The sequence below is a fragment of the Zalophus californianus genome, chromosome 9 (assembly GCF_009762305.2).
Source record: "Zalophus californianus isolate mZalCal1 chromosome 9, mZalCal1.pri.v2, whole genome shotgun sequence".
NCBI classification, from domain to species: Eukaryota; Metazoa; Chordata; class Mammalia; order Carnivora; family Otariidae; genus Zalophus; species Zalophus californianus.
In genome coordinates, this window is record NC_045603.1 from 19,984,926 (window position 1) to 20,010,798 (window position 25,873).

Sequence of the window (25,873 nt, forward strand, 5' to 3'; positions counted from 1 at the left end):
AGGTTTTGGGGTACATCTGTGATGATTTCCTTGGCATGTACATATCTAGAAGTAGTGTTAGCCAGAACAAAGACTTTTTGTTTGGTTTATGATACATAATGCTAATTGCCTTTCAGGAAAGGGGGTGATTTTTTATTTTTTTATTTTATTTTTTTTATTTTAAGATTTTTTATTTATTTATTCATGAGAGACAGAGAGAGAGAGAAAGAGAGAGGCAGAGGGAGAAGCAGGCTCCCAAGGAGCAGGGAGCCCGATGTGGGACTCGATCCTAGGACCCTGGCTGGGATCATGACCTGAGCCAAAGGCAGACGCTTAACCATCTGAGCCACCCAGGCGCCCAAGGGGGTGACTTTTTAAAATGGCCTTGCAGCTATTTAAAAATCTATAACATACTTTTCAACTAATTTATGATTTTTATGCACTTGCAACTCATAAAAAGAGATCTCTTCTTGGTGTATTTAAAAAATGTTTTTAGCTAGCAAATAGTATGAGATAAAATTTGTTTGTTGATGGAAGTGAGCACAGTATCACAAGCAGATATTTTGTAAAACTTTATCTCATTTCACTAAACTTTTTTATTTAAATTAAATTTTTATTTAAATTTTGCCAAAATAAAGTAAAAAAAGAAACCTTAATTCGACTAGTTTTGGTTCCTGGCTTAATAGTTACAATGGAAATATTTATCAGGTTCAACTACACTTTCATTCATATTTTGGTTATATTTTTCACAGGATATATTGTAATTATTTGTCTCATATTTGTCTCCCCAGCAGACTGTGAGCCCCTTGAGGGGCTAAATAAGTTCAGTGTGTTTTCATAGCCTTAATATCTTATATTTTCTATTGTACTTTATAGTTGTCAGAATATATGGATATATATTTGCTCACTTGTTTTTTAATAACAACCCCTTGTAGGATAAGGTATTACTTAAATTTTACATTTGGCACTTAGGTTTAAGTGACTTGTCTGAAATCACAAAACTGGGGCTTCCTTGTGTGACTCTTGCTTAACTTTAAGGATTGAATAACCATAACACTGTCCAGTGGAAGTTTGTGCGGCGATGGAAGTATTCTGTAATTCTGAGCTGTCCCATACAGTAGCCACTAACCCTATGAGTGCTTGAAATGTGGCTGGTGTGACTAAGGTACTGAGCTTTTTATTTAATTTTATTTAGTCTTAATTTAGATAACCATTTGTGGCTAGTGTATACCATTTTGGACAGTGCAGTTCTAAACTCATAGGTAGAATAACTGTTTGCCAGGACATTGTAGCAGAGACTCAGACATTGGCTTGCAGAGTTGAGCCCTGGATTTAAAGTCCATCTTATACAATTCTGTGATTCTATAACCTTTGACCAGTAAAACAAGTAAATCTGCGTATACCCAGAAAGTCCGTTTGAATATATTTTGAAAAAATCTTTGGTAGGTTGTTGTTGTTTTTTTTTCCTTTTCCTTTTATTTAAGTGTGGTTGCAGGAGGTTTTGTTTTTTTGGGTTTTTTCCCCCTTTAGATTTTTTTTACAATGAACTGTCAAAGGTTTAACGTTTTTAATTCTACTTTTTAATATGATTTCCTTTACTATTTTGCTCCCATCCCCATCCCTGTGGCAAACAATCCTCTCCCTCTCTCTGCTCCTTTATTTCCTTAAAAAAAAAAAGAGATTTTGTTAAGCTGTCATGATTAACCCTATCCTTGACTATTATTTTTCCTGTCATCTGTTTCAATCTGTACTCATTTAAAAGCTGAACAGTAAATATTCCTTAATCATTTTATGCTAGTAAATAGTCCTTAACAGGGGTGTCAGCTCCTTGAGGACCGAGGCCTGATTTCCATTTTGTGCTCCTTAAAATGTTCAACAAATACAAGATGTGTGTCTAATTCTGTAAAGGAGGTAGAAATGGTCTAGAAAAGTGTTTTTGAGTTTAATTAATGTTTGAGTAAATAGTGGCCATGCATCTTGGGTTTAGATCATTTCCTTTATGTGAAATGGGGGAAATCACCCAGTTTTAATAACCATTCAACTCCTAATTAAGAAATGGGTTAATCTCTTATTTTAGTCACTTTGCCCTGGGAAATGCTATAGACTGAATGGTTGTGTGCTCTCAAAATTTATTTGTTGAAACCTTATCTCCAATGTAATAGTGTTAGTAGGTGGGGCCTTTAGGAGGGAATTAGGTCACGAGGGTGGAAATTGATCTCTTTATAAAAAGAGGCCCCAGAGAGCTTCCTCACCCCTCCTACCATGCAAGGTCACTACAAGGAGAAGGCAGTCTGAACCATAGTAGGCTCTCGGCAGACACCCAGTCTGCTGGTGCCTTGATCTTCGTCTTCCCAGTCTCCAGAATTGTGAGAAATACATTTCTGTTGTTTCCAAGCTACCCAGTCTGTGATATTTTGTCATAGCAGCCGCATGATGATGAGCAGATTGACTTCCTGATTGGTATCAAGGAAGAGGAGAGTTAGTAGATCATTTATATTCAGTTCCAACAAGAAAAGATAAAGCTTAGAATATCTTTAAGATATCTTGGCCTCTCTTGTAATCCCTCTTAATGAAAAATAAATTTTGTTTCAGAGACTGTGAAGAACATGTAATCTAGGAATATTTTAAACTTTTTTGGGGGGAATATTATAAACTTCGAATATCATTATTAGTGTGTGAAAAGCTCTGTCATTGCTACTTAGGGTACTTACTCCTTGAGGTCGGAAAGCCCCAACACCTTAAGTTTTACAGTACCCTGTAAAACAGTACAGGGTACCCATGTCACATTTCTTTTTTTTTTTATCTGATTTTTTTTTTTTTTTTTTTATGTAGGCTCCACAACTAGCATGGAGCCCACCGTGGGGGCTTGAACTCACAACCTTGAGATCAAGTGTCAGATTGAAACTCATGTCTTCTGATTGTAAATCTTAAGATCATTGCACTGTATACCAGTTCTCTTCTGGACAGTTACCTTCCTCTTTTCCTTAACTGGGGAATTCTTCTGATACAAAGGATTATGAAGCTTGTGTCGCAGTAACTATTATTCCTCTACAGGCATGGATTTGAACTTTTTCTAGGATTATCAAAATCTTCAACCAAAGCACATACCAATTTTATAACTTTAAAAAGTTTATCATCCAAAAATTTTAGTATTTGTGTGCACAAGCCAGTTAAAGGACTGTTAGACATTCTAAAAATACTGGGAGCAAAACAAATTTATTATGGACTGTGGTCATTTATAAACATGCCAGGGAAACAGATCTGGGTCGTTGAATTAAGGATGATAAACATAACCAGTTTCAGAATTGTCTGAATGACCACGTTTATAAATGTTTGTTTGACAAAGCTAGCTCCGTGTAAGTAGGCATTGGAGGAGGCAGCCTGCTGAGGCTGAGAGAGCCTGGGCGAAGCTAAACAGGAACATGGGCTCTGGAATTAAGCTGATTCACATCTCAGCCCCCTTACACACAGCTGTGTGACCTGGGGCTTCTCTTTGGGCAATGACCCATGAAGTGCCTGCCTCACAGCTAGTACCTTGTAGCAGGGGTTCAGTGGGGAGGAGAGGAGCACCGGGCATGATGGTGCTTGGTGAGTGTGGGAACGTGCCCCTCTGTTATCAACACATTAAGACTGGCTGGCTGCAATTTGTAAAAAATGACCAACGATTGATCCTGAATACCTTGAATGCCATGATTATTAAAATGGAGTCTTAAAAGTGATAAATATTTTAAACTAGTAGAATAAATTACCTTTAGATGATTTTTACTTATTTCTCAGAGAAAGCGAGCGCAAGCAGAGGGAGAAGCAGGCTTCCTGCCGAGCAAGGAGCCGGACACAAGACTTGATCCCAGGACCCTGGGATCATGACCTGAGCCAAAGGCAGACACTTGACTGAGCCACCCAGGCATCCCTAGATGATTTTTACAGTTCTTTATTAATAATACATTGCTTGTGTGGTATTTTAGAGCTCGTATAGTATTTTAATACTATTTTAGTTCATTGTGTCTTAAGTTTTACCAACAAACTACTTTTGATGGCAGAAAAAAGTAAATACTCTGAAGAGAATAGTGTAGAGAGGTGTGTGTGTGGAGGGGGTGGGGGGATAGCGCAAAATGGCAAGTAGGAAATTTTTTAAAGGCCAGCATTGTGTCTATAAAATCACATCAGTTTTTTGTTTTTCTCCATAAAAATTTTGCATTTCTATCAGTATAATATTTTAAATATTTTGCCATTACAAATGTTGGTTCAGGAAGATATGCTTTGTTTACCCATGTCTTCTAACATGCCTGGTACCTTCCTCAGACCTTTTATTTATGCATGTCAAGTGAGAATCACTGTCCTACTGCAGCAACACAACAAACTGATGAAATACATTTTGTACTTTGTTCATAGTTGAGGAAATTGAGTACCCACAGTTAACACAGTTACTAAATGGAAGAACTGGGAGGTTCTCCCCCTGGAGGTGTCCCAAGTCCCCAAACCTGGTCTTTTTTTTTTTTTTTTAAGATTTTATTTATTTATTTGGAGGAGAGCGAGAAAGTGCATACATGAGCAGGGGGAGGGGCAGAAGGAGAGGGAGAAGCAGATTCCCAGCTAAGCAGGGAAGCCCAGAGGATGCCGGCTCAATCCCAGCACCCTGGGATCATGACTTAAGCCAAAGGCAGATGCTTAACCAACTGAGCTACCCAGGTGCTCCCCCCCCCCCAATCCAGTCTTAACACTACTCCTGCCATAACCAGATAATATTTATATTTATGAACAGGAAGATGGTATATAATGAATCATGCTGGGCATGAGTTGACGATAAGTAGATTGTAAGTAGTTCTGTACCCTCAAGCAGTTTATAACCTAATTGGTCTGACAAGATGTTTCCATGAGGGGGAAGGTAAATAATGATAAAAAAGCTAAGGAATGCAAGGCAAGAAATGTTAGAGGGCCATGAGTAACTGATTTCCAAATAAGCAGTAGAGATGAAAGTTAAAAGTTCTGAGGAGGAAGTGTTCAGGTTGGCTGAAGAATATGGAAAGGCTTTGTGGATGAAAATTTGATTTTATAGTAGTTAGTGTTTCTCTAACCTTTTCCTCTGGTGTTTTGTTTATTGCTGCTAATGGCTGAAAACAAGATCTAATTGCAAGCTTAGGTCTATTTTGGCTTGTTTGTTGTTTGAAAAGTGTTTATATTTGTATAGTTTACTGCAGAATAAATAATTTCATAATTGCCCATTCAGATTTCCACTCTTTTCCCTACACTGTCCTTGATAGTGTAAGAAAATGATCTGACACCAGTGCTCAGATGATTTTTTATTTGATTTACAAGGTTCCTTTTCGATCCCCAGTATAGCACATTACTCATTTACTTAAAAAGTTTGGCAAGATTTCCATAATAGGGTATAGTTCACAGTTGGAATTAAGCAGAAAAGGGAAATGGCTATGATGGAAGAGGATCATGTTTCAATGCTGATGGGTTAGGACAAGGGATAAGAGACCCAGAGGAGGCTGAAGACAGAAAGAAAAGAGACATGGTGTCCCAGTGGCATTGACATATGGGTGCAGGGAAGAAACCATGCCGGTCATGGTGCCAGCCACACAGCCCTGCACCTCCTTCTGTCATATACTCTTAGGGCTGGAAGGGATTTCAAGAACAGTTGGTCAGACCCCCTTTATAAAATGTAAAACAGATGAAGAAACAGCCTAAACAGACCAGAGAGCTTGCATAAGATCTCATAAAAGTGACAGAGCTGGGATGAAACCCCGTGTCCCCTGGAATCATAACCCAGCATTCCTACTACCTTCCCTGAAGTGTGCAGAACTCTCGCTGATAGGAGAGGAGAACATTCCTAAATGTGGTAGATAAGGACCCTTTGCTGCTGTCTTCTTTCTAATACAGCAAAGTGGTTTGGAGGTGGTGAGATTAATTTATCTGATGATGGAAGGCACGTTGTGTCAACATACAGCACATCAGCGTTTCTCAGTCATTTGTGAAGTATGTCCTCTCTGATAGTATCTTCTCATCTTCTGGGTAGCACTACGAGCCAAGAACAGTGATATTGAGCTTTATCTTTTGTGGTTTGTTTTATAAAAGTAATGTACTAGTTGTCCTTTTGCAGCTACATAGGGATATTGATGAAGAATCACTTCTGTTTGAGCTCAATAAGTTGATCCAAATCAATACAATTATGTTATTGAAAAGAGATATATATTCTGTATTTAGCAAAGATGGTATTTTATAGCTATATGCCTGCCATAGAACCCTATGGTGTTATGTGTGATAGTACCATAGAGCTCATTCCCCTTCTTGGAATTTCTATTCCAGTTGGAGCGGCCAGTTGTATGCATACACAGCTTCAAATCTACCATGACTAAAATATGGGACTACCACCAGCATGCATCCCCACTACACCTGTTCCTTCTTTGTCATTAAGTGTCCCCACTGTTTCTTCAGTCGCTCATACTAGAAATACTAGAAACCTAGCAATTACCTCGCTTCTCTTCCCCTTCTTCACTCCCTCATCCAGTCTGGTAGCAGATCCCTCTAACACACCCTTTGTACCCCAGCTTTAGTACCAACAGACCTGTTCATCCTTTAAGTCTGCTAACATTGCTTCTTTAGTCAAGTCTTTAAGTGTCTTCCTAGAAAGAGGTGCTCCTTCTTCAGTGCAGTTGTAGCCGGCAATAAATTTCTCTATTACTCATTGGCTGTAGTGCCTTCAAGTCAGGGAACTTACCTTACTTCTCTTTGTAAATCCAGTACAAGGTACATTAGACCCTCAGTTTTTAAATCAGTACATTGAGTGATGGGCGGATTATTATTTGAATTTGTGGTGTTTATGAAGTATCCCAGTGAAGTAAGATTGTCAAGATTGGCAGAGGTCAGATATTGAAAACCTGAATGCTGTGCAAAGAAATGAGCAGTTACAGCTGGGCACATGGGTGCACACAGCCTCCCCTGTAGCCACATGCCATCACGTGACTGTGTTCTGGCCAGCGAAAGCAGAAGTGGTAGGTGCCCCTTCCAAGAAGTTTCCTTAATGGAGGGGCATATCATTCCGTATCTCTCCTTTCTGCTGACTGGAATGAAATCTAAGTGATGGGGGCTCCCGTGGTCATCTGAATGTAGCAGGGCCACACATCCTAGGGTTTGCACAGTAGGAAGCTAAAAGAAGCCTTGGCAGGAAGGGAGGGCATTTCAGGGAGAGGAATTGAATGAAAGGACACATTTGAAGGTCAGATAGAAGATGACCTGGCAAACAAAACTGAAAAGGAGTCATGGGAGTGATGGGAGGAAAGCTAGGGAAGTGGTTCAGTTAGGAGGAACTGGGTAGCTGCTACCAATTGAGTGAGATAGAGATGGGGAAAATGTCACTGGATTCCACAACATGGAGCCCTTGGTAAGACCACTGACACGGTAAGGGCAGAAGTGGTATTGGAGTGGCTGAAGGGTAAACAGAGCATAGAAAAGGACTGTGTAAAGATATTTGCCCTTGAAAGAGAGAATTTGGAATAGAGGGACCAACTGCCAGAGGGTGTGGAGTGAAGGGAAGGTTTTCCTGAGATTACTGGTATAGGCTGATGGAAATAATCCTATTGAGAGGAAAAGAGAGAACAGACAACGGTCTTGAGACAAGTTGATGAGATCCAGAGCAAATGGACAGAGATGGGGTGTTTGCAAGGAGGAGGGACACTTCCTCTACGGTGAAGGGAGTGAAGAAGAAAATGGGGCACATGTGTGGGTGGGCTTATAGATTTCGGGTGCAGACATGAGGGAGCTCCTATCTGAACTTTCTCTCCTGAATTATTTAGCAAGGTCATCAGCTGAAACTTCATAGACAGTAAGGCCATCACCCCCATATCTTGTCAGTCTCTTCTGTTATAGCTTTGTTTTGTGCCATGAGGAGAGTCTCCCGAGTTTTGGATGGATCACTAGCTGCCTGAAAATTCTTTAGTGCCGCTGCATCCCGTGGTACACAGGGCACAGCAATCAGCGCCCAGCTTCCTTCCCTTCCCAGCCCCATTCTCTCCACTTACTAGCTGTGCTCCCACCAAAGCCGGCTGCCCTGTTACCCTGAAACCACTCACCCTTGCTGCTTCTCAGCCTTTGAACATGCTCTTGCGGCGCTGTCCCTTTCTCCCTACCTTGTGAACTTATTCTCTAAGACCTAATTCTCATATTGCATCCTTTTAAATCTCTTCGATTCCCCTCCTTACACAGGCCAGTAACTATAGCTTTTATGTATAACTATCCTTCTGTAGTTTTTTTATCTGGACTGAGCACAGTGTTTGGTATAATATATATATATGGTAGGCACTGGGTGAATGGATGAATTTTGATTTCTTTTCCTGTTCCTTTAATGATTCTTAATGAATTTAAAATGAAATGAAATGAAAGTTCTATACTCTTAGTATTGATGCAGGGTAAACATTTTTTCCTTTTTTTTTTTTTTTCCTTTTTTTCCTAGGTGGTTCTGGAATGGAGCCGGGATCAATACCACGTTTTGTTTGATTCCTACAGAGACAATATTGCTGGAAAGTCCTTTCAGAATCGGTAAGAAGAGATCAGTTTTGGAGAGTAGCTTATTTGGACTTAAATGATGAGTCATGAGATCACCCTTGCTTTAAATACAACAGTTGAAGTTGAAGGGATTTTTCCAAGTGTAGATATGGTTTAACCTATTCAGAACCACTCCTATTTGAAGGAATCTGTAGTCCCTCCTGACATTTTATGATTGGAAAATCTAATTAAAATCTGATTCCCAAAGAGTAATCCTGCCTTGCAGAGTTACATGATCTCATTTTATCATTGCCCCAGTTCTGTGAGGTAAAGGTAATTCCATCCCCCTGTAGGATGAGGAACCTGGGTGGCTACCTTGGCCAGTATTATTCTTTTCCAAGCCCTGGCCCATATTCTTCTGTTGACATCACTCTGTTAACCAGGGCCAGTCCCGTTAAAGCCACCAGACTGAGCCCCCACTCACCTCTGTGGTCACCACATCTTGCTGCCTCACTGTGAGGAGGAGCAAACAACCCCACAGGTTGGGTCTTTTTCTCTTTAAGGCCAAGAAGCTTCTTGGTGCAGCCACTCTTGGATGCTACCTTCAACTTTTCCTTGGAGATATTTTTCCTCACTCATAAGACAGGCCTCAGAGTGGAATCAACCTTTTCCCACATCCTCCTTTTCTTCCTGCAGCTAAAATGAACTGCAGTCTCTTTTATTTTAATTAATACTTATATTGTTTTATATCATAAAAGCAGTTTATGTCTGTGGTTGAAAACAGTTCAAATAATACCGAAAAATGAAAAGTAATGCCTCTCTCTGTTCCATTTTGAATTTCCCCTCATCTAGAGGAAGCATTATTACTGAATTTTTGTTTTGGATTCTTCTGGTAATCATCATTCTAACTTTAAAAAGTAAATGGGAGTTTTCTCCTTTTTTATTTATTCATTTTATGCAGTATTTATTGACTCTTTTCCATTGTAAGGGTGCACAGCGAATCATTATAGGGCAAGGAGCAATAGGTGAGCAGAACAAATGTGGGGCAGCTAACAAGGGTAGTTAACCCCACAAAAGTCTAAATGTCAGAGGCCATAACCCAAATCTTCCCTTGATCCTGACTGTCCGTTTCCCCCTGAGGATAGTTCCCACTGAACCAGAAAACCTAATGAAACTACAAGGAACTACAGTTGGTGTCAGTTAGCACACCTTGACAGTTTCCTGAGACCTGTAGACTATGCCACCAATTGCTCTGGAGCCCTTGCTCCCCGCTTAGAAGCACTTCCTTGTCGCTATGTTCACTTCTCATGAGTGCCTATGTGGTTTCTATCAAATAAGCGGTTTTTTAAATTACTACGCTGATTGGATGTATGCACTCTTACAGTCATGAACATCTTAGGGAGGAAGGGCTAAGGGATTCTTTGGTTGACGTAAAGCTTTACTCTTTGCTTTCATGTCTTTTGTGTGAATGACATCCCTGACTTTACTCCTTTAACAAAGAATGAGTCTTTGAGTCTTCCTCTGTTTTAGACACTGAGATACAACTTTGCGGTAAAGAATTGTGTAGTCTAGTAGGGAGAATAGCATGTAAGCAAATGATTCGTGAACTAGGGAAACTCTAGGCTTTTCTCTTAGGATCTCTCTCTTTTTTTTAAGATTGTATTTATTCACTTGAGAGAGAGAGCATGAGCGGGGCAGGGGTGGGGGGCAGGGTAGAGGCAGAGGGAGAAGGAGAAGCAGACTCCCCACTGAGTAGGGAGTCTGACACAGGGCTTGATCCCAGGACCCAGAGATCATGACCTGAGCCAAAGGCAGACACTTAACCATTTTTGAGCCACCCAGGCAACCCTCTTAGGATCTCTTAAAAACAGTTTTCAAAGACCCCAGCGATCTGTGAAATCAAAACTATTTTTTATGACAATACTAAGGTATTATTTGTCTTTTTTACTGTGTTGACATTTGCACTGATGGTGTAAAAGCATTGCTGGTAAAACTGCCACACCTTAGCATGAGTCACTGTATTCTTCACTACCCCATATTTGCAGGGGTAAGATAAAAGCTAGTTTCACTTAAAAATGTTCATGATGAAGCAGTAAAAGTTATTAATTTGATAATATCTTGACCCTTTGACCACACATCTTTTTAATGTTCTGTGGGCTGAAATGCACCTGACTCTATGGTGAGTGTCTTGAGGAAAAGCCCTGTGTGATTGAGTTGCAACCTAGACTAGCCCTTCTGTTTCATGGAACACCATTGTCATAACTTGAAAGGTCAGATGACGGTATTATTACTCAGACTTGGTCATTTGGCAGATGTTTCTTGACAGTGAACAATTCTATGTCTTGAAGGAAAAAAAAAGTAATAGTATTTGTTGCCAGTGATAAAATTTGAGCTTTCAGGTGAAAATAAGAATTTGGGAAACCTTGTTTCTATCACTGTGGGCTTAACAGCTTCACAGTATCATAAAGACTTCTCTGTTTAGATCTGTGGCATTGTCCAAAAAATCACATTCGTTAATACTATAAAAGAAAATGAAAGAAATAGGGCACCATTTGGCAGATCTGCATTTACTCAGTAAGCTATTATTTTCCAGATAACCAATACATTGTTATAGGATCACTGTTACAGATGTTACAGAATCTTGCATGGGTAAAAAAGCCATTCAAAGTGCAAGAAGGACCAGTGGATTTCAGTGGAAAAGCACAAAAAGTTCATTAGTGTGGCTTCATATTCCACACTGCAACTAATTTTTAAGCAACTACCAGTTACTTTGGTGTAGGATCAGAGAGGAAAACCCGCTATTACCTGAAAAGGCTATTACTATTTTTTTTAAGATTTTATTTATTTGAGAAAGAGAGAGCACGAGCAAGGGGAAGGGGCAGAGGGAGAGGGAGAAGCAGGCTCCCCTCTAAGCAGGGAGTCCCACGCGGGGCTTGATCCCAGGAGCTTGGGATCATGACCTGAGCCAAAGGCAGACGCTTAACAAACTGAGCCACCCAAGGGGCCCCCTGAAAAGGCTATTAAAATACAACTCTCCTTTCCAGCTAAGTATCTGTATGAGCCTGGGTTTTCATTATATATAGTTCAACCAAAACAACACATGGGAATAGATTGAACACGGAACATCTGAGGTGCTTGCTCTCTTCTACTAAGTCATTAAAGAGATTGGCAGAAATGTAAATCAATGCCTCTCTTCTCACTAAATTTTTTTGTTGTTTTGGAAAATATTGTTATTTTCATTTAAAAAGTTATTCATGTTAACGTGTGAAGAGGTTTTTTGTTTTAAAATGAATATTATAATATTTTTAATGTTTTATTTTCAAATATGGCAAATATGAATAGTTATAACCTATAAACAAGCTTTTTGGGGTCCTTAATAATTATTAAGTGTGAAGTGAATAATTATTAAATGTTCTTTAACATAGCAGTTCTCAAAACCTTAGTGTGCAGCAGAATCCCATGGAAGGCTTGAGAAAATGCATTTTCCTCCCACCCCCAGAGTTCCTGAGTCTGGAGGTCTCAGAGGGGCTCACAGAATTTTCATTTCTAACAAGTTCACCGGTGATACTGAAGCTGCTGGTCTGGTGACTACACTTTGAGAACAATTCATTTACAGATTCTTAATGAAATAAAATTTTCCTACTTTGTTTTCATTATAGCCAGTTTTCCTAAGAAAAGCTCAAAATGGATTGTCTTTTTTTTTAATCAAATATTTATCAAGCACCTACTCAACCTCCTGTGCCTTATGTTGTGCTTGTGCTGATGGTGCACACTTGCAGAAATCCTTGCCCTGAAGGAGCTTCAAAACTTTAGAAGGAAAAGTAGCTTTAGAAAATCCAGATATGGAGGTCAGCAGTTCTTGTTCTCTTTCTGAAAAGTTTTGTGTATGTGTGTTAAATATTTCTCCTCCTAATTTTAGATTGCATTAAAATATAGTTTGATTTTTATATAGGGATATTTCAAAATTGCCTAATTTTGATGATGACAAGTAAATGGATCATATATAACATCACATGTTCTGATATATTTTAAAATACCATAATATTTGTAGGACGTTTTCATTATTTTGCTAGTTTCTCTGCAAGTCTTTTTAAAGTTATTTGAAATGTTGTTTAAAACAAAGTTCTATATGTCATTAAGAAGTGAATATGTAAATTATCTACTGCTACTAATTGTGAGGCATTAAGTCAGTCTGGGGACTAGTCATCTCTAAAATGTAGGTATTAGATTAATTAAGTGTAAAATCTCTTCCAACTCTTTGGATACCATTTATAGAATTGTAGAAACAAGGGACTACATTCATAGTGTCCTTTATATGTCATAGTGCCTGTATATTTACTTAAACTAAACTGATTAAAATAAAAGCTGTATTACTGTCACCATGGCTTTGGTTCTGAGTCATACGTGACTTATTTAGTCTTCAGCTCTTTGATAAAGACTTTCTTCTCATCTGGAAACTAAGATATAGTGGTCTTGTGGTTAGAAAGAAAGACTCAGACTCACTGTGGCCATGTCTAATAGTAGAAAAACAACTGACTCACTGACCTGGGGCAGATCACACGATCTCCTTAGTTTGTTAGTTTAACATCAGAGAATTAAATTCATCATATAATACAACCGTATTAGAAGAGCCAGTACATAAATCCATTATATACTTAATGTTTTCCCCAACTGGACATGTATAGATATCTCCTCACTCTGTTAAAAAATTTCTAATAGCAGGTAATAACTTGTACAGGATAGCTTTGGAATGTGCAATTCTTTTTTTTTAATCTTAAAAAAAAAACTTTAAAAATATGTCACCAAAGAAGTTTTTTCAAATTAATTTTTGGGCTGAACTATTGGGAGTGAGATGACCTTGGATAATTTAGGTGTGGGCAGTGCCAGACATTTCTTTTTAATGGAAAAGACTGATATATATGTTGAGGGAATGAACTTAGAGTTAATTTAGCCAACAAGTATATGTTAAACCCCACTCATGTACCAGGCCCTATTCCTAGGCATCTCGTGATGACCAAGAGGAACTCACTGACCTCATAGAGAATTGGCATTTTAGCGGGGGAAGCTATTTTTTAAATTTTTTTTTTAACTTAAGTATGTGAACTACAACCTGTATATATATCATTAGTTCTTAGTGTGGATTTCTGGACCAGCAGCATTGCCATACCTGGGAACTTCTTAGAAATGCAAGTTCTGGGGCCCCACTCCAGACCTAGTGAATCAGAAACTCTGGGGATAGAGCCCAGCAATCTGTTTTACAAGCCCTAAGGTAATTCTGATGCATGCTAATGTTTGAGAACCATTGGTATAATAAATGCATTAAAGGACCTGAGGAAGCTTTCGCATACTGTTTTGGTGAGGAGAGAGAACCCGAAGGTATAGGAAAGAGAGGAAGTCATTAATGCGGCAGGGCACAGAATGTATGGTACCACATCTGCCCTAGATAGTCCATCTAGTGGAAGACAGACACATGTAAAAACTAGTATAACATAGTGTGCTAAGGATTCCTTAGAGTACAGAGTACAATGGAAGCTGCATGGTAAGCGGTACATTCTCTTTGTGGGAGGTGAGGGGAGCGGGCGATTGGGGAAGGAGGAAGTGGTTCAACAAAGCATGTAAAAAAGGATATTTTAGGCAGAGCGAGAGGCATGTTCAAAGGCACAAAAGCTTGCAAGTCTTACTCCGTTGGGGTAAGCAACAGAGTGTCTAGAGCACAAGGTGCAGATTATGACACGGTTTAGATGTTATTCTGCAGACAATAGTGACCATCGTCAGGAGGGTTGGTAGATGTTCAGCTTTCACATATGTCTCGAGTATGAGGTGATTCCTCATTTTTCCCATGAAGCTCTGGGTCCCTGGTTCCTCTCTGACCTTCATCTTCTCTTATGCTCTCCCCTTTTCTCCCCTTGTCTCTGCCACACTGGCCTTTAGCTCCTTGACCATTGCCAGTTAGGTGTCTGCTTCAGAGCATTTGCACGTGGTGTTCCCATTCTCTGAACCATTCTTCCCCCAGTTACCCACATTGCTTGCTTCCTCAATTCCTTCACATCTTTGCTGAAATGCCACTTGCCTGTGAGTCATGATGAACTCCTGTATCATAGGTCTGAAGTAGACCTGAAAGATGGGGGGAATTTTGGTTAAGTTGGTAAAAGAAAGGGGAAGAGAGCTTTCAGCAGGGGTAAAACCTGAACAAAACACTAACACGAGACTTAGGTGAGATACGAATTAGATGCCTGTCTGACTCCTTATTTTGAGGAAATGATAAGGAAAAAATCAAGCAGTTTCAGGAAGGTCTGTGCTAGTGTTTCATATATATCATTGACTCATTTAACAAATACTGAGCTTCTGTGTGCTGGGCACTATTCTAATTGGTTGGATACTTTAGGTAACAAAACAGGAAAGCTTCCTGCCTTCTTGGAGCTTACATTCTGGGGGAGGGACACATACAGTTCCAATGTAGGTAACATGTTAATTATTTAATATGTTAGAAGGTGGTAAGTGCTATGAAAACAAGAAAAAACAGGGCCCGGGAAGGAGGGTTGGGAGGGGCTGGACTTGGGGCAGCAGGGAGTAAGGAAGGCTGCAGCATTAAATAGGGCTGGGTCTTCATTAGGAACTATTGGATAACTCCTTTTTGGTAATTTTGTTTAGCTTCTAATTTCTATGTTTGGCTACATTTGCATCACAGCACCCTTGTTTGCTAAATTGAGCATGTAGGAGTGTAAACTGAGCTTAGGAGAGCTCCTGACAGTCTTAAAGTGGAGTGATACAGAACTGCATAAAGATCTGCATGCATCTTGCAGAGAAAGTTCTCAACAAATAGTCTCCCAGCACCAGTTTGAAAACATGCAATTCTATGATGTGGTTGGCTGGTTGGATTACCTTTTCATTGACTTTTTTTTCGTAACCTTTGAATTTAAGCCCTGTTACACTCTTATTCCCAAATGTATTGGAAAAATGCATGTAAGCTGGAAGACCTGTGGGTTTGCCCTAGGCTCTGTCTGCCCATGCCGATCGACGTGGTTTATACCTGGGTGAATGGCACAGATCTTGAACTACTGAAGGAACTACAGCAAGTCAGAGAACAGATGGAGGAGGAGCAGAAAGCAATGAGGTAAAACTGATTCTTTAAAAACAAAACACACACAGTTCTTTGAGTACAAGTAACGATACATTTCAGAGGGAAGGGTGATGTTCACAATGCTATCCAAACAAAAATCTGACAACATTGCTAGCCCATCTCAAATTCGTGCCGTTAGAAGATGTTGTCGGTCATGTGTCTGACTCTTGTTTCTTAGTGCCCAAGGAGAACTCAGCCACTTTAGTGACTCTTGGCCTTACTTCGTAAGATGGCCATTTTATGACTGTGCTACTCTAGTGATGCCTTGCTCTCCGAGGGCCCTAAAGGGAAAGGAGCGTCCCAAGAAAGCCCTAGACTTCCTGCTTACTCAGGCTGAGTCCCAGGTGTGATATCTTCATGAAATAAGGTGTTTGTTTTTCAGCGTATCTTCATGGTAAGACCCGTTATTCCCTTGAAAAACAAAACAGGCCTACAGACTTAACTTTTTTCCATTTGATAAAGACAAAGTGTATTCCTTTTATCCTTTTTAATATCAAATCATACAATATGGAATTAGAAACTTTGCTAGTTTTTTTTATATACGGAATTTTGATCATTTTATTTCTTTTATCTGAGAAAGGTACAATGCCCTTGAATGGAGAGTCTTTAGAGCTATGATTCCTTAGCAGTTTTTGTTGAGAATTTCTCCATTCATTTCTTTGTAAATGTTAATGGGTGCTCCCTAGTTGCAGGTCATTGACCAAGTTGTACTGCAACAAATTGTCTCTTTCTCTTTGTGTTAGAGAATATTATACCTTCCCAGTGCATTAAAATGACTTTGGCAGCCTGGTACCATGTTTTACTAGTAAAATGTGAAAGCTTAAATTTTAAGCTTTGTGTTAGAGAATATTATACCTTCCCAGTGCATGAAAATGACTTTGGCAGCCTGGTACCATGTTTTACTAGTAAAATGTAAAAGCTTAAATTTTAAGCTTTTTTGAATACTCTGGGAGGTATGCGATGATAATAACTTGAGCATATTTCATTGAAACTTAAAATTTATTATGCATCTTAAATGTTGTAACCATTTTATTTCCTAACCTACTGGTTAGTTCCAGGGGGAGTAACCAAGAAAATCAATGTTGTGAGTCACCTCTTGTTCACATTTAGGGCTAGTACTAGCCCATGCATATGTAATGAAATATATTTGCTTTCATTAGAGAAATCCTTGGGAAGAACACAACGGAACCAACTAAGAAGAGGTAAGTTTTGATTCTCCTCTCAGGAATAGAAGTTGAAGTATTGAAGTGAAACTGCCAGGTTCTCACTTGTTTTTGTTGGATACACAGTATTTTGCATTTATTGTTCCTCTTCAATCCCTCATCTGCTAGTTTTTGACCCCCAAATTAAGTGCCTCCCTTAGATGGAAGATCTTGCAGTGCCAAAGGCATAGTTGATTGAGAACTCTTATTCAGGTTGTACTTAACCAAAGCTTTATCGTTTCCGGATGGGTTAGGTTTCTGGATGGTAAGGTTTTCTTCTCTGTCATTTTCATTAATCTGTCTTAGTGTTCTGTTCTCTTGGTCCACTTAAAAGTATGACTTATACCCAGTGTTTTCATTTCTAGAATTTATATCCATCATTCAGTTGTGTGTTCATAATATATTTCCTTTAAAAAGCTGTCCTAGTTCTGTCTTATATTTAAGGACTTGGGAAGAGGATTTAGCCCAATGCCAAGAATCAGATGGTGCCTATCATGATTTAAATCATAACTGACTCTGATAGGCCCTTAAAACAAGACTGCCTCACTGTCCAGTGGAAGTCTCTGTTAACTGCACCCCCCACTTAACCTTTTAGACTTATTATTAGAGTTATTTTATAGAAGTGATCCTGAGGAATTTTGAGGTCTAGAAGTACCCTCTGAATCATTTCTTTATGTTATATATATTAATTTATAAATATACTACTGTAATACTACTGTTAATACTTTTCAATACTAATATAAATATACTACTCTTAATACCACTGTTAATATTTTTAATTTTTAAAATACTGTTATTTTTAAGTAACAAATAAATTTTTTAATTATTCAAAGTAATGCTGCCATGTTACAGAAAGGTTGAAAGGACCTTGAAAAGAACAGGCTCACATAATTCTATGGTCCTTATTCAACAACTGTGATCATTTTATTATTCCCTTTTCATACATGTATTTATAGTTGTAATTTATAATCTTTTGTAATTTATAATCTATGTACAATTTTGTATACTTTTCAAATTTTATATGATCTGTACATCTATGTTGATAAATTATCTTCATGCTTCTTCTCAGTTTTAATAGTTGTATAATATTCCATAAAGTAACTGTACTATAATTTACTAAATGTTGGGCACTTCTGTATTTTCACTATTGTAAATATTTTGTGATCTTATATTTGGGTTTGTCGCATTTTCTGTTTGTGGGTTTGTTTTTCCTGTTTTGTTTCTCTTCTCCTACTTGGATTAGATTCCTGGAAGTAAACTACTGAGGAAGAAGCATATGTATAAGTTTTTATGGGTCTAAATAAGGACACATGCATTTGCTATAAAATTGCTTCTCCAGAGAGGAAATGGGGAATACCCACCTGCAGTGTTCGAGAGAAATAGGTGTACCCTGCTTGCACTAACATTGAATCCATTTTTTGAGGGATGCTAATTTAGTAAACAAAATGTGATACCTCATTTTCTTTTGCATTTCTTTAAATATTAGTAAGGTTGGACAATTTTATATATTAACTAGTTGTAGCTCCCACTTTGTGAATTCTCCAGCTGTGTTTTGTCCATTGTTTATTTAGGTAGTTAGTTTATTCTAGGTATTCCTTATGTTTAGACAGAAATATCTCATGCATTCATCTTAGAACCTTGTCACATTTGCTTTTATTTACATCGGTGTAGTGTCTTTCCAGTGTATTTAATTGTGAATTGGTAAATTGTATCTGGTAGGCTGACTAAATTCTGTAAACAGAATTTATCTACTTCCTAATCTGCCTAATGATAGACTTCACTGGAATTATGAAAATACCTTTAAAATGGTAGTAATGAAATGCTTAATTTCTTGTGCACCTTTGAGTTAGTAAATTTTAGTGGCAATCATATTAATAGGAGTTTGAAAGCGCTTTCTTTAGAAGCTGCACTTGTTTAAAATAATTTTATATCATACTTGCTATCTTTTTATATTCTTGAGATAAGATTCCTTGTTTATTAAATATGATTTTTACAGGATATAGAAAAATACCTGGAAAATTTAGTAGTACCAACGAGCTTTTCAATGTTGGTTAATTTTTCAAGAATGTTTTTGAGCATGTTGGTGTCTGTTTCCAGTGAGAAGCAGTTGGAGTGTTTGCTGACACACTGCATCAAGGTGCCAATGCTCATCCTGGACCCAGCCCTGCCAGCCAACATCACACTGAAGGACCTGCCATCTCTTTACCCATCTTTTCATTCTGCCAGTGACATATTCAATGTTGCAAAACCAAAAAACCCTTCCACTAATGTCTCAGTTGTTGTTTTCGACAGTGCTAAGAATGGTAAGATCTCCTTATGGATATTTTAAAATCATGTCATCATTGGCTTTTTGAGTAACAAAATTCTGAATGGAACAGACATGATTCCGTTTTAAAGAAGTACCTGATAAACTAAAAACATAAAAACAGAAGCAAAAAAGCTGCCACTGTATTTCAGCCCTAATGTCAGAAAGGGATTGCATATATCTTACTCTGTAATACACTCGCCTTTCTGTGCTGTGGTCAGGACCTGAAATTTGATACTTCCATTTACCTTATTCTCTTGGCTCTGAGTTATTGTGGAGGCTTATTACTATTATTATTTTTTTACCATATAACTCTTCAGTAAGGTTATTTTCTACAGTTTGAACAGAACATACCTGGAACATTCTTACTTTCCATTCTGAATTATCTGATTATACAGTTGATTTGGTCAGATAATAGAATTGAAATTGTAATTTCTGAAGTAGAACAATAGGCATATCTAGAGATCCCATCCTCCCACTTGGCCACTGAGCTGGTGAGCCCTATGCCTGTGTCTCTTCTGGCCTCTTGTCTCTCATGCTTCCTCTGCACTGAGCCTCTCTCCTTGGAGGCTACATGTGTTTTCACTTGTGTAAAATGAAAACTGTCATGTTCCCTTTACAACATTGAGCCTGTTCTCAAGTTCCCATTCTTTCAGTGTCATACCTCCCAGCTTAAATCTTTGGAAATATCTTTGATGTGTTCTTACTTTTTACATCCATCACTGATAGATTAACATCACCCTATTACTTGCTTTTGTTTTCTGCAAATGATTCTCCCCTTTCTTACTCATCTCACTTCCTCCGCACCAGACTGAATTCCTTCACACAGGCTCCGGTGATAGCTGCCTAACTCCTCTGTCTACCTGTAAAGTTCCTCTCCAATCTGTCCGGCACACAATCTGAATGAATCAGAAAGTTCTGATTTTATTTGCTTGCTTCCTTTTTGAAGACAATAATACGGTACTATGTATTTGTTACATACATCTTTGTTACAGATTCCCCTTCCTGGTGTTCAGGACCCAGCCTTGATTCTGCCCTTTGTTTCCCCTGCCCTCCTGCCCTCCTCGAGGCTGCCAGTGTCTTCACACACGTGGTGCCGCTGTCCTGGTCCTCTCCTCTCCCAGCCTGCCTCCCGTTCTTTTCAGCCCCACCTCTGTCTCCATGAAGATCTTGGACAGTACATTCACAGTGATTCTAATTCTTTTTACTTTTCTGTATCCCTGTAGTACTTGTAACCTGACTCACAACTTAGTTTTTTGGGGTTTTTTTGTTTTGTTTTTAAAGATTTATTTATTTTTTAGAGGGAGTGGGCAGAGAGAATCCAAGCAGACTCCATGCTGAGTGCGGAGCCCGCTGTGGGGCTTGATCTCATGAGCCTGAGATCATGACCTGAGCCAAAACCAAGAGTCAGATGCTTGACTGACTACACCAGCCAGGCGCCCCAGAACTTAGTTTTTGATTACGTAGTAGTTTATGGTGTCCCCATCTAATTTCTTAATCTAGCAGAGACCTTATCGCTCACCAATTTGTGTCCTTAACAGTGTCTAACATCGTGCTGTCTTCTTGGCACTTAGTAAGTTATTTGTAATTTGAAAGAAAATTGTAACCTAGGTATAGATATCGCTGCCTTTACACTACAGATTTGTTTCTCAATTATTTTGTATAAATAACATTTTTGTATTTAAGTTACAGTTTAAATATACAGGAAAATATAATCTTTGACAAATTATAACAAATTATCTTGATTTCTTGTTTCGCTAAATCTAGCTTTTTTTTTAACTGTCAATAAAGTGTATTTTTTTAATAAAGTGAATATTATTTCTTTGAAATAACTTAAATACAGACATTATCTTGAGATCTTTGGTCTTTACAGTGTGTAGTTTGTATACTGAGCATCTGGTTTTGTGGAAAGATGTATTCTTCCTCTACAACTTGTAGACTTATATGTCAGCATTGAACACTTATGGTAATGGCTCTATCACCTCATGTGTGTCAGTACTAAGCATTTAACCTCATTCATTTGATGCCTGTCCTCTTAATGATTATTGTAAAATTGTGTTCTTATGAGGTGTCATTTCCCATTATATTCTTTTATTGGGTGGTAATTATTACATAGAATGCCATCTTTTTTGTTTTGTAGAATCTATTTTTCTTTTTTTTTTTTACTAATTATGTACTATACAATGGCTAACTGAGCATAATAACAAAAAAACAAAAAAACAAAAAGCTATCCTTTATCAGATGGGTGGTTTGCAAGTATTTTGTCCCGTTCTGTAAGTTGCCTTTTCACCCTGTTGATGATTCCTTGGCCAAGTAACTTTGTTTTTTAAATTAGTTTTAAGGTACTCTGATGATGTTTTCCCCGAAGAGAAAAAGGAATGACATTAAGAATTATAACTCGGTTATAACATCTATGGAGAGAATCTTGAATTTTTCCTCTGCTAATTTTATAACATAGTAAAGACTTAAGAATTTGTAAGTTTTGATGTAAATAAAATTTGTATTAAACTATAGTCTTCTAAACACTGTTTTTGAATTCCCACTTGGGTTTCTATTTGCACTACTTACTCATTTGTTCGGTAAAGATTTGTGGAGCCACTGCTCTGTGTTGGATGTTGTTCCAGGTAACTGGGAAACAGCAGAGAACAAAAAAGACACATCCCTGCCTTCACAGAGCTTACATTTCTAGTGGGGCGCAGACTCACTCTCTATTCTCCTCAATTACCTAGATGAGGGATTGCCAAATTCTTTCTTAAAGGACCAGATAATAAATATTTTAGGCTTTGTGGGCCAATAGGCAACATGGAGGATATTATGTAGGTATTTTATATAAGTATTTAATATTTAGCCATTTTAAAATGTCAAAACTGTTCTTAGCTTGGGGCCATACTAAAACAGGCAGTGGCTAAATTTTGGCCATAGAATGCCAACCCCTGATCTAGATAAAAAATTTGTATCCACATTTGCTGTTCCATTTATCTCATTTAACTTCTTTCAAGTTCATCATCAAGAGCTGTTGACTTTTTTCTCCTTGTGAAATGTGTCATTTCTGCCCGTCCAATGCTCTGCCACTGCACTTGTCATCTAGGCTCTCCTGAGTGGACAGGACTTCGGCAGTCGTGCAGTCCAGCCCTGTAGCCTGGGCCTGGATTTCTCAGCAAGGTGGTTTTTCCAGTCAAGCTTATCCCCTTTGATCTATAGGAAATGAATTTTCTCCTGTGATAATTCATTTTACCTCTGGACTACATTGACCTTTACAAGGAATTATGAAGTGCTTCCTTACAGCTTTCTCACACTGGTTAAATTTGTACCCGTTGGGATCTTCCAGAACTAATGTAATATAATCTCTTTCCCATATGACATTTCTTTTCATTCCTGTTCTTTTAGCTGTCTCTTAGGGGCTTGTCTGTGTCCTAGATTGTTGTCCTCAGAATGAGCTTTAGTTTCTGTTGCTTTTATTTATTTTTTATTTTTAAAATGTATTTATTTTAGAGAGAGAGTGAGCACAGGGGAGGGGCAGAGGGGGAGAGAGAGAGAGAGTCTCAAGCAGATTCCTCACCGAGCAAGGAGCCTGATGCGGGGCTCCATGTCATGACCCGGAGATCACAACCTGAACCGAAACCAAGAGTCAGACGCTCAACCGACTGCACCACCCAGGCACCCCATGGTTTCTGTTACTTTTTTTTTTTTTTTTTTTGCTTCTCAAATGGGGGTTGGATTTTATTTGTACATTTTCTGAGGGTCCCAATCTGCTCATGGAATCCTTTATACAGGGGGAAGCTGTGGGACAGATTCCTAGAGACCCTTCGGGAGAACTCTCATTGGGCGGGCGGGAGTGTTGCTCATGTTGCCTACTTCTTTCCCTTCTGCTTCATGTGTATTACAAAATAGTCATTGCATGTGATGGTGAGCCCAGCAATTAGCGAGAAGAAGCTCTGGAAGCCCACTTTGCCGTCTCGGCACTGGTCCAGGTCCTTCATTATTTTGTCCACGGCCAGAGGGTCTTTTTGATTTTCCAAAAATCCAGGGAACTCCTTTTCCATGAGTACTCTCAGGTCCTCCTTTGTTAAGTAGCCTTTATCCCCAGCAAAGTTGTGAAACGTGAACATCATGGTTTCCATGCGTGTTCCATTTGAGATGGCATTTTGGTGAGGTCTGTTGAAACCTTGGCGGCCCAAGGCACGGCTGGGACGATTGGCTGGCTGGGACACACGGCCAGTGAGCGGAGCGTGGCGGGCTGGAAGCCTTAGTATGGGGCGGGGGTGGGGGACTCTGTTACTTTTAAAGTGTGTCAGCTAGAGTAGAATAAATGTTTCATTTGCAAAGAGAGTGGGACTCTTCGTTAAGTATTTGTTGAGTGTACACTATTTGCCAGGTACTGTTCTCAGTGCTGAAGGTGCAGCAGTGAAGAGATGGACAAAAATCTTTGCCCTCAAAGAGTTTACATCTTGGCAGAGGGAGACAGGCAATAAATACAGCATACATGTCAATTATATAGTTTGTAGAAGACAAGTGGTGTAGAGAAAAATTGAGCAGGGGAAATGGGGTGATAAAGGCAGACTCACCAAGAAGGTGACTTCTGAGTGAAAATTTCAAGGTGAGAGGGCTAACAAAATGAATATATGGGCAAGGAGTGTATTCAGTTAAGTGGACTAGCCAGTGCAAAGACCCTGAGGCAGGAGTGTGTCTGGCATATTTGAAGAAGAGCATGGAGGCCGGTGTGGCTGAAATAGAGTGAACAAGGCAGAGGGGCAAGAGATGAGCCTAGAGAAGTAATGGGGTAATGGATGGGGTTGGCCCTGGCAGCCATGACAAGCAAGGACTTTGGCTTTAACTCAGAATGCGATGAGCAGGGGCACCTGGGTGGCTGAATCGGTTAAGCGTCTGCCTTTGGCTCAGGTCATGATCCCAGGGTGCTGGGATTGAGCCCCACATTGGGCTCCCTGCTCAGCAGAGAGTCTGCTTCTCTCTCCCCCCTGCTGCTCCCCCTGCTTGTGTGCCCTGGACTAAAACTCCTAAGTCTTTTTAAAGAAACTTAATATAGGGATGTCTGGTTGGCTCAGTTGGTAGAGCATTCAAGTTTTGATCTGAAGTGAGTTCAAGCCCCACGATGGGCAAGGAGACCTACTTAAAGAAAAAAAAAAACATGCTAATACTCAAATACTTCTTAATTTATGCTTGCATAGTTGGTTTTTGGTAACAAGTTAAAGGTCTTTGTTTGTAGGAGATTTCATTTTGCTAGCTTTGACTTGTTGCTCCAAATTGTAACTTTGGGGAACCTCTAATATGGTTTATACAAGATAATCACTTCTCTGTCTGCTTCGTGTAAATCCACACGTTCTGCAAGCATGCCTTCTGTGTCTTCCAAAACCTTGATGGATTATTGAACAAGACAGAAACTACAGCAAACCTCTAAAACCTCTCTTTAGGTTGATGGTATCTTTATAATTTCATTCTTTAGTCAGAATTGGTTATATTCCACCAAACTTGAGATCTAGGCTAAGTTTCTCTTATATCCATAAAGATGACATGAGATGTCATTAGTTACCTTTGCCAAGATTATGTACAAAAAGCTACACCACATCTATTAGAATTCTCTGATCTACCAGTGTAGAACCTCCCATGACGATGGGGAGAGACAGAAAGAGAGAGAGGTGCATATCTGATAAGTTTATTCATAATGTACTCCTCTTAGTGCTCAGTGCTTCCTTTAAAGATTAACAATATACCGCAAAGGCTTTCATTTTTTCATTGCTCACCAATTCTATTTTTATGGTCATCTGAGACTCTTGCCCAGAACCAACAGTTATCTTGGCCAGGCTGGACCTTGCTTTCTATGCCCATTTTGCAGATTACAGTCTTCTGACCTCCTGTTTTCCAAGATCCTGGGATCCCCAAATGTCAGGATCAAGTTGATTTCATTTGTCCCCTTCACTTTAGAACTCTCTCCCAGTTAGGCTGTGTCATCCCCCCTCTCCATCTCTAACTTAATCTGCTCTATTCAGCCTTACCTGATGAATTTTAGGAATTCACTGTGACCCTTGGGGAACCCTAGGATCTACAGTGGCTCCCTGCTGTTAATCTATATGCCATTGGCCTAGCTGTCAAGGGCCCCCTTCTGGTTACCCTTCTTGTACCTACCACTCCCAAATGTTTTACTCTAGCCAAACAGGCTTTTTTTTTTTTTTTTTTTTTTAATATGTTGATGTTTGCTCCAACATCTGTGATTTTGTCAGTCATTTTCATGTTTCTGCTGCCTGTATGAATCTCTCCTTCAGTACTGCAAAATTTTAACATGTAGTTGTACACTGGTATTACATCATTCCCCTTTTGTTGGATGGGTTAAATTTGTCTCCCCCAACTACCTGTTTTTGAGACCATGTATTATACTGCCGTAACAGCTCTCAAAATGCTTTGTAGTGTTTTGGCAGATATCATAGGTAAGTATTCATTAAAAACATGCTTTTTTATTGTATTCTTTATTGTAGTTGAAGATGCCCAGAGTGGAATGTTTAAAGGAAACAGCAAACAGACAGTTTGGAGGGGCTATTTGGTATGTTATTGTAAATTAATTATATCTATGCAGTAGACTAGAATAAAAGTGTAAGTAATAAAGCTGTTTTACCTTGAGAGGCTTTTTTTTTTTTATGTTATGTTAGTCACCATATAGTACATCATTAGTTTTTGATGTGGTGATCCACGATTCATTGTTTTTGTGTAACACCCAGTGCTCCATGCAGTATGTGCCCTCCTTAATACCCATCACCGGTTGAGAGGCTT

The 25,873-nt window shown here is 39.0% G+C and overlaps 1 protein-coding gene and 1 pseudogene across 4 annotated transcripts in view; one reads left to right on the forward strand and one right to left on the reverse strand.

Moving 5' to 3' along the window:
* GNPTAB (N-acetylglucosamine-1-phosphate transferase subunits alpha and beta) overlaps positions 1-25,873 on the forward strand; it is a 72,264-nt gene that overhangs the window by 16,211 nt on the left and 30,180 nt on the right. Inside the window, exons 2-6 of one of the 3 annotated variants that reach the window (XM_027593592.2) lie at positions 8,435-8,520; positions 15,388-15,580; positions 16,747-16,788; positions 18,886-19,091; positions 25,582-25,646. In XM_027593592.2, the coding sequence (XP_027449393.2) occupies positions 8,435-8,520; positions 15,388-15,580; positions 16,747-16,788; positions 18,886-19,091; positions 25,582-25,646 (592 nt within the window). Of the gene's footprint in view, positions 1-8,434; positions 8,521-15,387; positions 15,581-16,746; positions 16,789-18,885; positions 19,092-21,462; positions 21,569-25,581; positions 25,647-25,873 lie in introns of those variants that run through there. The other 2 variants (XM_027593593.2, XM_027593594.2) reach the window with 2 other exon arrangements.
* On the reverse strand, positions 22,785-23,237 carry LOC113921985 (annotated as a pseudogene). The gene has a single exon (XR_003519876.1). The product of XR_003519876.1 is annotated as a protein S100-A10-like (transcript).